General features: G+C 44.6%; 1 protein-coding gene across 1 annotated transcript in view; it reads right to left on the reverse strand.

The window, feature by feature from the left end:
• LOC143289959 (complement C3-like) overlaps window positions 1–14,993 on the reverse strand; it is a 75,970-nt gene that overhangs the window by 17,268 nt on the left and 43,709 nt on the right. The window contains exons 21-30 of the mRNA XM_076599228.1: window positions 14,509–14,611; window positions 13,928–14,029; window positions 13,046–13,234; window positions 11,699–11,774; window positions 10,276–10,432; window positions 8,731–8,805; window positions 6,584–6,755; window positions 6,163–6,374; window positions 4,407–4,568; window positions 2,909–3,081 (exon numbers count right to left, since the gene is read on the reverse strand). Coding sequence (XP_076455343.1) covers window positions 2,909–3,081; window positions 4,407–4,568; window positions 6,163–6,374; window positions 6,584–6,755; window positions 8,731–8,805; window positions 10,276–10,432; window positions 11,699–11,774; window positions 13,046–13,234; window positions 13,928–14,029; window positions 14,509–14,611 — 1,421 coding nt within the window. The remainder of the gene's footprint in view (window positions 1–2,908; window positions 3,082–4,406; window positions 4,569–6,162; window positions 6,375–6,583; window positions 6,756–8,730; window positions 8,806–10,275; window positions 10,433–11,698; window positions 11,775–13,045; window positions 13,235–13,927; window positions 14,030–14,508; window positions 14,612–14,993) is intronic.

Genomic DNA, 14,993 nt, shown 5'->3' on the forward strand with positions numbered 1-14,993 from the left:
GTCAACAAGCCAGTCAGTTAGCTTTCAGATCAGTCAACAAGCCAGTCAGTCAGCTTTCAGATCAGTCTGTCAGTTAGCTTTTAGATCAGTCAACAAGCCAATTAGTTAGCTTTCAGAGCAGTCAACAAGCAAGTCAGTTAGCTAACGTATCAGTCAACAAGCCAGTCAGTTAGCTTTTAGATCAGTCAGTCAGTTAGCTTACAGATCAGTCAACAAGCCAGTCAGTCAGTTTACCAGTCAGTTAGCTTTCAGGTCAGTCAACAAGCCAGTCAATTAGCTTTCAGATCAGTCAAAAGCCAGTCAGTTAGCTTTCAGATCAGTCAACAAGCCAGTCAGTTAATCTAGCAGAGTACTTTCAGATCAGTCAACAAGCCAGTCAGTACTCTTTCAGAGCAGTCAACAAGCCAGTCAGTTAGCTTTCAGAGCAGTCAACAAGCCAGTCAGCTTACGGATCAGTCAACAAGCCAGTCAATTAACTTTCAGAGCAGTCAACAAGCCAGTCTGTTAACTTTCAGAGCAGTCAACAAGCCAGTCAGTTAACTTTCAGAGCGGTCAACAAACCAGTCAGTTAGTTTCAGATCAGTCAACAAGCCAGTTAGTTAATCCAGCAGAGTACTTTCAGCTCAGTTAACAAGCCATTCAGTTGATCAACCAGATAACTTTCAGCTCAGTTAACAAACCATTCAGTTGATCAACCAGATAACTTTCAGCTCAGTTAACAAACCAGTCATTTGATCAACAAGATACCTTTCAGATCAGTAAACAAGACAGTCAGTTGATCAACCAGATAACTTTCTGATCAGCCAACAAACCCAACATTCAGTCGGTTAATAAGTCAACAAAACAGTCAGTCAGATAACACAAGATCAGTCAAACCAGTCTGTCAGTTGCTCGGTCAGACAACTCAGAGATGAGTTAACAAATCAAACATTCACTCAGTAAATCAGTCAGATACTTTACAGATCAGTCAACAAACAAGTCAGTCAGTTAATCGGTCAGATGAATCAGGAATACGTCAACAAACCGAACCAGTTAGTTGGTAAATTAATCAGATGACGTACAGATCACTCAACAGGTCAAACACGCAGTCAGTTACGGCAGTCATATATTCGCTCAGCCAACCGAACCATCGACAACAACAACAAAAAAAAGTCTGTGAAACAGACGGGCGCAATAGCCGAGTGGTTAAAGCGTTGGACTGTCAATCTGAGGGTCCCGGGTTCGAATCACGGTGACGGCGCCTGGTGGGTAAAGGGTGGAGATTTTTACGATCTCCCAGGTCAACATATGTGCAGACCTGCTAGTGCCTGAACCCCCTTCGTGTGTATATGCAAGCAGAAGATCAAATACGCACGTTAAAGATCCTGTAATCCATGTCAGCATTTGGTGGGTTATGGAAACAAGAACATACCCAGCATGCACACCCCCGAAAACGGAGTATGGCTGCCTACATGGCGGGGTAATAACGGTCATACACGTAAAAGCCCACTCGTGTGCATACGAGTGAACGCAGAAGAAGAAGAGTCTGTGAAACAGACAAGTAAACAATGAAGCAGAATGCTAAAATGAATACATGAAACGACAAGCTTTTGACTGAGAATAGTGATGGTAAACAAACGATGATAATGACGATGACGAAAACAGTTTGGGTGATGATGTTGGAAAGAAAAAATAAATATTCATGTTACAAATGTCGTGCAGATGACATGCGCATAGCAACAACAACAATAAAAGTGTATATGGCACTGCTCCTGCTGCAAAAACTACAACTACAAAGTAATAACTGGGGTCTGATATCCAAAAGGGTGATGCAATATATAATAGAAGTTGGACTTATGAGACAGTGATGATGACGATAATCATCACCAAGATCATCATCAAAATCATCATCACCATCATCATGACGACGATGACAGTGAATATGATGTTAAAGACGACATAAGAGATGGTCATGGCGTCATCGACAACAACAGAAGTAGTTCCATTCTTTTCCGAAATAAATTATATGTCAAATCAGATGTCATGTGACTGCCAAAGACACAACTGCAAAGACTGATTACTATTTTAACTCTCTCCATACGAACGGCGAAAGAGACGACGTTAACAGTGTTTCACCCCAATTACCATCATCAAAATATTGCAAGCGGAAAGCTCTTATACTGAAGACGTGAATGTTGACAAAGAATACCACAATTCTGACGACGGAAGCTAAAGGTTGGGTCATTCAGACACCCACTGGACATCCGAGGGGTCTGTGTAGAGGAGAAGAGAGGACTGGCCGTACTGAGTGAGTTAACACATCAGTCATCGCCATTGTCGCTGCAGTCACAGTCATCAACATAACCACGTCACTGAAGTCACCACCTTTACAACTATTTCCACCACCTCCATTAGAAACGTCATCAACAACATCCTCGTCACTATCACCATCAGCGGACATATACGGGAGTTTACTGTTTACTGGCTTGTAGACAATTGTCACTTTCTGATTCACCGTCCAAACCACGACCGCTACTGTTGCTGATTTTTTTTTTCTTTTTCATCCTCACCATCATCATCAAGACTTCCCTCAAGATGAACAACACTACGACTACCATCATCATTATCCCCAGCTACCCAACGTGTCACCGCCCACGCCCACCACCACAGCAGCCACTGTCACATCCACCATCATCACCACCACCACAACGACAGCCTTCATCACACACACACACACACACACACACACACACACACACACACACACACATTCTAACCCCTCACCCTTACCCACCTGGGTGGACTCAAAAGACCCATGTTTAACCCCTCACCCTAACCCCTCCAGAGTGGACACAAAAGACCAACCCCCCCCCCCACCCCCCCCCCCCCCCCACCACCCCCACCACCACCACCACCCCTGATTACTGACCGCTGAGGAAGCCAAAAGAAGTGCCGCAGCAGTTCGGACAGCCGGCGGGAGGTGACGGTCAGGTCAAAGCGGCAGACGTTGTCGTCGTGAGGCACGTTGAAGCGGACATCCACGTGCATCACGCCCACGCCCGTTCCGGACGCCTCGAACAGCAGCTTGCCTCCCGTGGGCACCTGTTGTTGTTGTTGTTGGTGGTGGTGATGATGTTGGTTTAGTGTTATCATTGTGTGTGTCTGTTGGTGGAAAGACCCTCCCCCCAACCCCCTCATTCCACCCACTCTTTATTTTTACTTTTATTTCTTTTCTTTTTCTTTTTTTCGTGTGTGTCTGTGTATGTGTGTGTGTGTGTGTGTGTGTGTGTGTGTGTGTGTGTGACTTGGTTTGCTATGAATTTGCTGACTGCAATTTTGTTATATTCGTATTTGCGCCAAATTTTACTGTCTGCTTGTAATCTGTACCACAGACTTGAGATAATTAAGTTGTTCTGATTCTGATTCTGAATCTGATTTGCTGTTATCGTTATCTATTATTATTATTATCATTATCATCATTATCATTCTTATTCTTATTATTATCATTTACTATCATTAATATCAATAGTAGTAGTATTAGTAATATTACTGTTGTTGGTGGTGGTGGTGGCGGTGGTGGTGCTGCTGCTGTTGTTGTTACAATAGCAGTAGTCATGGTAGCAACAGTAGCAGCAGCAGCAGTAGTAGTGGTGGTGCAGTGGTGGTAGTAGTAGAGGTGGTGGTTGTTGTAGTAGTGGTGGTGATTGTGGTGGTGGTGGTTGTGGTAGTAGTAGTGGTAGTAGTAGTAGTAGTGGTGGTGGGGGTGATTGTGGTGGTGGTGGTTGTGGTAGTAGTAGTGGTAGTAGTAGTAGTAGTAGTAGTAGTAGTAGTGATTCCAGTTCTCAAGAAGGCGCCACCACAATCAACTGTGTGATTTTTTTACCATTCTTTAAAGGAAATAGATGTGCACAAACACACACGCGCGCGCGCGCTCGCGCGCTCGCACGCACACACACACACACACACACACACACAAACACACCTGCGTGCACGCACGCACGCACACAAGCACACACACACACACACACACACACACCTGTGTAAATTTTGCACATAAGTTTTGATTGATCCCATTTCTCTCTCTCCCTCTCTCTCTCTCTCTCTCTCTGTGGCACACACACACACACACACACACACACAACCACACACACACACACACACACACACACACACACACACACACACGCAGGCACGCACACACAAACGAACACATACACACACACACACACACACACACACACATACACACAAACGAACACACACATTCACACGCACTTACGCACACACACACACACAGCACTCAAGCACGCACGCACACACACACACACACACAAACACACACACCTACACACACATAACACACGCCCGCCCACGCATACATGCACACACACATGCACGCACGCACGCAAACACACACACACACACACCTTGGGCACGGACTTCAAGACCAGGGCGTCTTCCCTGGTGAGGGAGAAGGTTTTCTGAAACTGTTCGTCGACCTCTGACCTCACGTGACATGTCATGTCCAAGATGGCGGAGAAAGACTTGATGCTGTACTCAGACAGCGCTTGAAGACCGATCACTGTGTCCTGTCAGTGTCATAACAATAATTATAGTAATTGATAATGATATTATCATCATAGGCATAATGAGCATAATCACAATAATCATAATAAGGATAAGAATAATCATTATTACTATTATTATCATCATCCTTTTTTTTAAATTTCTATTATCATATCATTATAATATAAACAAGAAGAAGAGTGATCAAAAATGATGATGATAAAATAATAGCATAATATTAACAATAATCATTACCATCATCATCACAGTGGTATTTAGTAGTAATACTGAGAAGAAGAAGAATTTTATAATGTTTTATTTAAGGAATTCCAACATCAAAGCTAAATAACAACCAAAAAAATTATAAGAACAGGGGGAGGTAGGGGGCGTGAGAGTCAATAGGATGACTGATATGCGCTGAGAGAGTGAAGAATTAATCTCTCTCTCTCTCTCTCTCTCTCAAACACACACACACACACACACACACACACACACACACACACACACACACACATCCAAATAAAGGTTTGGTTTTCAAATGCGTGTGTGTACAACACGTGCATCCAAATTTACACAGGTCGGTGGCCTTACATTAAAACAGTTCTGAGTACTGAGTTCTAAGTTCTGAGTTATGGGCTTCACAGTGTAACAGTAATGAATTTTGTTTGTCTTCTTTTTGCTCATTTGCTCTAGCTCTCAGAGAATGCATGCGTGCATGTGTGTGTGTGTGTGTGTGTGTGTGTGTGTGTGAGTGTGTGAGTGTGTGTGTGTGTGCGTCTGTGTGTGTGAGTGTGTGTGTGTGTGTGAGTGTGTGTGTGTGTACCTCTGTGTTGTGTGTGTGAGTGTGTGTAGTGTGGTGTGGTGTGTGTGGAGTCTGGGGTGTGTGTGTGGTGTGTGTGTGTGTCTCTCTCTCATCTCTCTTCTCATCTCTCCTCATCATCTCTCTTCTCATCTCTCTGCTCCTTTCCTCTTTTTTCTCTCTCTCGTCTGTGCCCCTTCAACTTTATTCCCCTAACCTACCTGGGTGGACACAAAAGACCCATGCTAACCGCAGAAACACCTGGGTGGACACAAAAGATCCATGCTAACGCCACCATGACCCACCTGGGTGGACACAAAAGACCCATGCTAACCACCTCACCTACCTGGGTGGACACAAAAGACCCATGCTAACACCACCATGACCCACCTGGGTGGACACAAAAGACCCATGCTAACCACCCTCACCCACCTGGGTGGACACAAAAGACCCATGCTAACCACCCTCACCCACCTGGGTGGACACAAAAGACCCATGCTAAGACCCATGCTAACACCACCCTCACCCACTTGGGTGGACACAAAAGACCCATGCTAATCACCCTCACCCACCTGGGTGGACACAAAAGACCCATGCTAACCACCCTGACCCACCTGGGTGGACACAAAAGACCCATGCTAACCACCCTAACCCACCTGGGTAGACACAAAAGACCCATGCTAACCACCCTCACCCACCTGGGTGGACACAAAAGACCCATGCTAACCACCCTCACCCACCTGGGTGGACACAAAAGACCCATGCTAACCAGTTACCTGGGTGGACACAAAAGACCCATGCTAATCACCCTCACCCACCTGGGTGGACACAAAAGACCCATGTTCCTCCCTCTGCTTCAGGAGCCAGGCCACGATGGGGTTGCTGGCCGTGACGTCATTCAGCGTCAGCTGCGTCAGCAGTGCGTAAGCTGTGGTCTCCACAGACAGCGCCCCGGGTTTCTTGGCGTACCAGTATGGCTTGGTGTGCTGGTCAAAGTGCTCTTCTTCCGCATAGCCCCAGTACTTCAAGCCTGCAAAAAAAGAGAGAGAGAGAGAGAGAGAAAAACTGAGATAAAGATATCCACCCATCCATACATTATCATCATCATCCGTCATCATCATCATCATCAATCCTTCCATCCATCCTCATCAATCAGTTAAATCCATCCATCCATCCTCATCCTCATCATCAGTTATCACCATCAGCCGCCATCACCAGCACCCCATAGACCCCCCTGACCTTGAGGGTCCGTGTGCACGTGATCCATGAGCTTCATGTTGAACTCGCGGGACCACTCGCTGCCGGACAGGGCCAGGGCGTAGGCCGTGATGGCGGCCGTCAGCGGCCTCTGCCTCTCCTCCAGCCGGTGCTCCAGGTACCGAACTGCCTTGCTGATCATGTCCGCACGGTTCTGGGCCACACACACACACACACAGACATAGAGTTAAACACACTCACGCGCACACTCATACATATACACACACACCACAAGCATGCACGCGCGCGCGCACACACACACACACACACACACACACACACACACACCATGCTGTCTACACTCCTTTCCACATTTACATACATGTCGCAGGTTCGCGCTTACTTGAGATAAAGGCATCACAACATCGATCATGGAATCCCAGTTCTAAGTCATTCACTACAACACGACAGAAGGACAATTGAACAGAACAGAATAAAATATAAAGTAGAATTGAACAGACCAGACCTAGCTGATAACATATATCTATAATTCTAGGTAGGGATCATAATAATAATAATAATAATAATAATAATATTTATATAGCGCTGAATCTTGTGCAGAGACAAATCAAAGCGCTTTTGCACCAGTCATTCACACGCACGCATAATTCTAAAACTGGAGAAACTAAAGACAAGGAAGAGGCAGGGAAGGGAGGCTATTTTGGGAAGAGGTGGGTTGATGAAGCGAAAGAGGAAGTTCATTCCAATTGCAAGGTCCAGAGACAGAGAAAGAACGACGGCCAACAGTCGAGTGTTTGAATCTGGGTATGCGTAAACAGAGTGGATCCGAAGCCGATCGTAGTGAGGGAGATGGAGTGTAGAGGTGAAGGCAGCCGCAGAGATAGGAAGGGGCAATTTTGTGAATACATCTATAACATAGAGTGCTGATCTTGTACTTTATTCGGTGTGAGACAGGGAGCCAGTGGAGATGTTGCAAAAGAGGAGTGATGTGCTCAGATCTTTTCTTTCTGAGGACGAGTCGGGCAGCAGAGTTTTGTATGCGCTGAGACTGAATGGATGAAGCAGGCAAACCAGAGACAATAGAGAGTTACAGTAGTCAAGGCGAGAGAGAATGAGAGAAACGACAAGTCTAGATGTTGCGTCATGTGTATACGCACGCGAATGCACATACACACAAACACAGAACACGCACACCACACACACACACGCACGCACGCGCGCACGCACGCACGCACGCACAAACACTCACACACACATTCAAATAAATGTATAATGGATCAAACAGAACAAAACACAGAATGGTCAACTCATTTCACAGATCAAGAACAGACTCTAAGATAGCATACAAAACCATACACAAATCATCCAGCAAAGCAGTATGAAACTGGGGTCCATCGTTTGAACCCAGCAATGGTCAAGACAGTTGTTTTTTTTTCTTGACCGCTCATCGTTTACTTGGGAGGAGGCCTGTTCGTACCCTGGGAATCTAGGGTCAGCTTACCCGCACCTTACGGGCCCAATAGCTGAATGGTTAAAAGCGTCGGACTTTCAATCTGAGGGTCCGGGGTTCGAATCTCGGTGTCGCCTGGTGGGTGAAGAGTGGAGATTTTTCCGATCTCCCAGGTCAACATATGTGCAGACCTGACAGTGCCTGAACCCCCTTCGTGTGTATACGCACGCAGAAGATCAAATACGCACGTTAAAGATCCTGTAATCTTTATCAGCGTTTGGTGGGTTATGGAAACAAGAAATATACTCAGCATGCACCCCCCCCCCCCCGCCCGAAAACGGAGTATGGTTGCCTACATGGTGGGGTATATAAACAAAAACGGTCATACACGTAAAATGTTACATGTTTGTCTGAGTGTGTATGTGTGCGTGCCTGAAATATGATTGAACGACACAGGAAACGAATGATGAGCGCCCAATGGCAGCCGTCAGTCAACTCTACCCAGGTAGGCAGCCTGTTGAGTAAATGACCCTGTGTTTCTAAAGCGCTTAGAGCTTGGTCTCCGACCGAGGATAGGCGCTATATAACTATCCACATCAATCAATCAATCAATTCAATCAATCAAAACCTTCCTCAAAACAGCGAAAACAGCACTCCATAGTGCACAGCAGCAGGGATACACCTGTGTGGCCAGGTTGGAGGTTCGTAAAGGGCTTACCTGTTCCATGCACGGGCACTCCAGTAGTGTGATGAGCACAAAGGCCGTCACCGACATGTCTCCGTTCACTCCTCCCTGCACACACACACACACACACACACACACACACACACACACACACACACACACACACACACACACACACACACACACACACGAAAATGCACACATACACACACTCACACACACAAACACGCACACACGCATATATATATATATATATATGCACGCGTATGCACATACACACAAACACAGAACACCCACACCTCACACAGACAGGCACGCACACACGTACAAACACACACACACACACACATTCAAATAAATGTATAATGAAGTGCACACACACACACACACACACACACACACACACACACACAACACAAACCAACACACACACACACACACACACACACACACACACACACACACACACACAACACAAACCAACGCGCACACACACACACACACACACACACACAACACAAACCAACGTACACTCACACACACACAAACACACACACACACACACACACAACACAAACCAACACACACACACACACAACACAAACCAACACAACCTCACACACACACACACACGCACACAAGCACACACACACACACAACACAAACCAACACAACCTCACACACACACACACACACACACACACACACACACACACACACACACCACATGAAGATACATATATAAGCAGGAGGATGTTTGAGTGGGGTGAAAACACTTGTACACACACGTGAACAACGCATACATTCATAAACTACTCGTAAACCGGTCGCACCGACCAGTCCAGACACTGTTCAATCAGTTCAACGATCCGTACACACGAATCCATCCACCCATATCATTCAATCATCCACCCAGACCAATTTCTCCACCCATTGACCAATTGTTCAGTCCACCCAAACAGATCAAGCCCAGTGACTGCAGCACTAGATTTTCAATCCTGTGGTCCGTGGGTTCGAATCCAGTCTGCATCCAGCGGATCATGGATGGATTTTTTTTTTTTCGGAACTCCAATGTCAACGTTTGTGCAGACCTGCAAAGTGTCCCAAACCTCCACACACACACACACACACACACACACACACACACGCAAAACATCAAATACGCACGTTAAAGATCCCGAACTCCATGCCACTGATCGATCAGTTATGGAAACACGAACATACCTACCATGAACGGTCCCAGAAAATGGGAGTATGGCTGCCTATGTGGCTGGATTTAATAATAATTATTTTAAAAAAAACACACAAAACCAGTCATACACATAAAAACGCATTAGTAGATGGAAATGAACGTGGAACTCACATCTCATGGACAAAGAAAAATCAAAACAAAACAAAATAAAATAGAGTATAAAAACAAAATAAAATAGAGTATGGTTGCCAACGAGGCTGGATTTTTTTTAAGTCATTCACATAAAAACCCATGTGCAGATGGAAATGAACGTAGAAATTGCAGCTCATGGATGGGGACAAACAATAAAATTAAATAAAATAAAATAAAACAACATTGGCACAGACCAGCATCTCCTTGTGGGTGACCCACACGTTCTCGATGAAGGAGCCGTCCGTGCGCTGGCGCATGCGGAGCCAGTGGAGCGTGTCGCACGTGGCGTTCATGTCCACGGGCACGAACTGGTTGGTCTGACACAGCACCTTCATGGCGAACGCCGTCAGCCTGGGGCCAGGGGGACAGTATCAGTATCAGTATCAATATCAGTAGCTCAAGGAGGCATCACTGCGTTCTGTCAAATCCATATACGCTACACCACATCTGCCAAGCAGATGCATGACCAGCAGCGTAACCCAACGCGCTTAGTCAGGCCTTGAGAAAAAAAATCAAGGAAAAAAATATATATATAATAAAATAAAAATAAATAAATAAATAATAAAATAACATAAAGTAAAATAAAATAAATAAGTTAAAAAGTAACATTTTTTTTAAACATAAATAAATATCTAAATAAAATAAAATAAAATAAAAATAAAAGTAAAGCCAGGGGATAACCAGCCATCAGTAGGCCATGAAGTCTGTCTGTCTGTTTGTGTATTCTGCAATCTATCTGTTTGTCTGTCATTCAAGACGTCAGTCTGTCAACGATTCGAACTAACAATATTTTGAAACGATAATTCATTTCTTGTACTGAGGTCTTTTTTTTTCTTTTTTTTTTTTCCAACCCCAGTTAGTGATGTCTATCGTTCTGTCTATTTTCTATCTTGTATGTATCTGTTACTCAATGATTCGAACAGTATCGAAAACAATACTTTCCTTCTTATACGGGGCTTTTTCACCCCGTTCGTGATGTCGATCATATAAAATAACATAAACAGGCCTATATAAATGAATAAATAAGTACATGACTGAACAGCAACAGCAGCAAATCACTCCAAAACTAAAGCAAAGATCGTCATCATCACCATCACATCCACAATGTTCATTAATATCAATCATCAACAACAGGGAAACGGAGCTAAATGCAGTGCAAATTACATCCCATCATATCATCCCCCCCACACACAAAAATCAAAGAATTAGTGAATGAGTGAAAGAAGCTATGGAATGTATGAAAACATCCCCACGAAGAGTAAGCCCCCCCCCCCCCCCTTCTGCACCCTCCCCCAACCCCACACACATACACATGGGCACACTATTCCCTCTCTCAACATCATATCCTTATCTCAACCCATCTCCCCCTCCCCCCCCCCTCCACACACACACACACACACACACACACACACACACACACACACACACACACACACACCTCCCCCCATAAGGGTCATTTCACATTGATTTAAGCCTACCTTTTCAGTAGAAGGTGGATTACACGCTAAATTTTACTTCTTAGATGTTTGTAATGCAAAGCAAACGAACCTATCCGTTGAAACAGGCCCAAGAATTTAGGATACTAACACAATGAATTTCCCTCTCCTTTTCACTCACCACGTGCTGGATTCCGCATGTGGCCAAGTTCCAAATGACCCGTCGTCTTTTCTGAACGTCATCTGACGCATGAGTCCTGTGACGTAGTATTTTACAAGGTTATGCTAATGACTGACGTCATCAGGACCCCAATCATGAGGTCAGACTGAGGCTTTCTGCCAGTCACTTAAGTTATGTGAGTTTCAGACTGATGATGTCAAAATGACTATTAAAAAAATGCATCACAATGACAGATCACAACATTTATATATCTTTTTTCTGCACAACCCGTAGCTGTAAAAATGATGTCAAAATAATAATTATGCTAAAATGGTACTTTTGAAAATCATTTTTTAGCAGACAATTGTATCATGACGTGGCATATCAACATGTAAAGACCTCCTAGAGCCTGGACCCCCTTACTCTGCAAGCCAGAACGCATGCGGGGGATCAAATATACATGCTGAAGATCCTGTAATCCATGCCAATGTTTGGTAGGTTATGTCAACATAGAAATACCAAGCACACGCCAACCATGACAAAAACCATCAAGAAAGAATGCTGGATTACTCGACATAGGATAAGAAACACACCACCACCGACACCAACACACACACACACACACACACACACACACACACACACACACATATATATATATATATATGGTGTGGTGTGTGTGGTGGTGGTGATGGTGGTATATATATATATATAATGTGGTGTGGTGTGTTGTGTGTGGTGGTGGTGGTGATCGTATACTACCTGGTGATGGTATACTACCATCACCACCACACACAACACACCACACCACATTATATATATACCACCATCACCACCTACCATCACCACCACCACCACACACAACACACCACACCACATTATATATACCATCACAACCACCACCACCACCACACACAACACACCACACTACACCACATCACATCACACCAGATCACATCACATCACACCACACCGCACCACACCACACCACACCACACCACACAACACACCACACCACACCACACCACACAACACACACCACTGCACACCACAACAGACCACAAAACAACACCAGACAACACAACACAACCAACTACGCCACACTACACCACATCTCACAACACCACACACAACACTCCACACCACAACACAAGACAACACAACACACTACACCACACCACACCACACTACAACACAACACTCCACACCACAACAAACCACACCACAGCATAACACACACCACACACCGCAACACCACACAACACAACACACACCACTGCACACCACAACAGACCACAACACAACACCACAAAACACAACATACACACACCACAACACCACACACCACAACAGACCACGCTGACTGACCTTGCCGGATAAAAGCCCGGGCCTTTTTTTCAATGGAAGAGGTCAGACGCCCGACAGCCTTGAGATACCTGAGGGTGTAGACGTTGGGCCCCAGGTAAATCAGGTTCTGCTCCCCGCACCCTGTGGGCAGCCTCAGCAGCTCCTCAGCCCCTTCCACTACACCACGCACTGTCGGTCCCAGAAGATCACCTGGCGGAGGACGTAAATTGTGCTCTTTTAGACCAAGGTTCTTTTTTTTTACCCCCTTTTTTTTCTTTTCTTTTTTTTTTACAGATGAATGATAAAATTACTTAAGACTGATACCACAGAGAATACACCTCTGATTGTGTTTTTTTTTTAATCAGAGAAAGGGTTTCAGATACAAATATATTTAGGAATTCTGGTGCTACGACCTGTCCCCAACTGGAGTGGAGGCACTGGCGCTTGTTCGCGGCCTGTGTCCCAGGCGGGGCAATAGGCTTAGGTAAGGGGAGGTGACATTAGGAAGTAACAACATTATGTGAATGTACACTCTCTCTCTCTCTCTCTCTCTCTCTCTCTCTCTCTCGGCGTTTCTCTCTCTCTCTCTCTCTCTCTCTCTCTCCCTCTCTCTCTCTCTCTCTCTTTCTCATGTCTCTTCCCCCTCTCTCCTCTTTAGTATCTCTGTCTCTGTCTCTGTCTCTCTCTCTTTCTGCTTCTTTTTTTTTCTCTCTCTCTGTATAAAGATATATATATATATATATACATACATACTTATACACACACACATATATATATAATAATAATTATATTATATTAATTATATCATATAATTATATATATACATATATAAATGTGTGTGTGTATGCGTGTGTGTGTGTGTGTGTTAAAAAGAAAGCCTGACACCCTCAGCTTCTTACTCACCCATGGCGCTGACCGTACAGCTCTCGGTGTCAGGGATGACCTCTGACGGAAGGTCAAGGTCAAGCTGAACTTCCTGTTTCTGTTCCTCGGCCAGAACCTTGTCTGCAAAGGATCGTTCGAAGCATGTGAGTGGAGGGGGTGGGGTTGGAAAACAGATTTTTGTTTTGAATGAGAACTGAAGTTCAGATACCCTTGCCCAACCAAAGATTTCCTCGACTGCTTCTTATACAGGTATTGCTGTGTGAGTATGCGTGCCCCATCTCACCTCTGCATACACCCTGAACCCCTCTCATCCCCCGCCCCACAAAAATAACTGCATGCAGCTCATCCTACCCTCCCATTCACACCAACACTGGTGTACACACACAGATGCATTCACTTATGAACACACACACACACACACACACACACACACACGTACATATATATATATATATATATTATATTATATTATATTATATCATATTATATTATATTCTCTCATACACACATGCTCTCTCTCATACTCTCTATTTCTATCCAATACACACACACACACACACACACACACACACACACAGGGGGGGGAGGTGGGAACTCACTGGTCAGGGAAAAGGTCTGGTTGCCCCCTCTGTCCCTGATGAACCTTTTGCCGCTTGGGTCTAACAGGACTGACACGGTGTGCACTTTCTCCAGTCCCTCCCCCTGGAAAACGCACCCCATTCAGCAAAAAAAGACTAGTAGTTTTGGCAGGGCCGCTTGAAAAACGAATAATATTTACAACAGAAAAATGAATTCTTTGCACTGTACACGTTGTTATGAGTTCATCATTATCATTATCATCATCATCATTATCATTATCATTATCTTCTTCTTCTACTTCTTCTTCTTCGTCTACTTCTTCTTCGTCTTCTTCTTCGTCTATTTCTTCATCTTCTTCTACTTCTTCTTCTTCTTCTACTTCTTCTTCTTCTTTTTTTTCTTCTTCTACTTCTACTTCATCTACTTCTTCTACTTCTTCTTCTACTACTACTACTACTACTACTACTACTACTACTACTACTACTACTTCTTCTTCTTCTTCTAC

The sequence above is a fragment of the Babylonia areolata genome, chromosome 14 (assembly GCF_041734735.1).
Source record: "Babylonia areolata isolate BAREFJ2019XMU chromosome 14, ASM4173473v1, whole genome shotgun sequence".
Classification (NCBI taxonomy): Eukaryota; Metazoa; Mollusca; class Gastropoda; order Neogastropoda; family Buccinidae; genus Babylonia; species Babylonia areolata.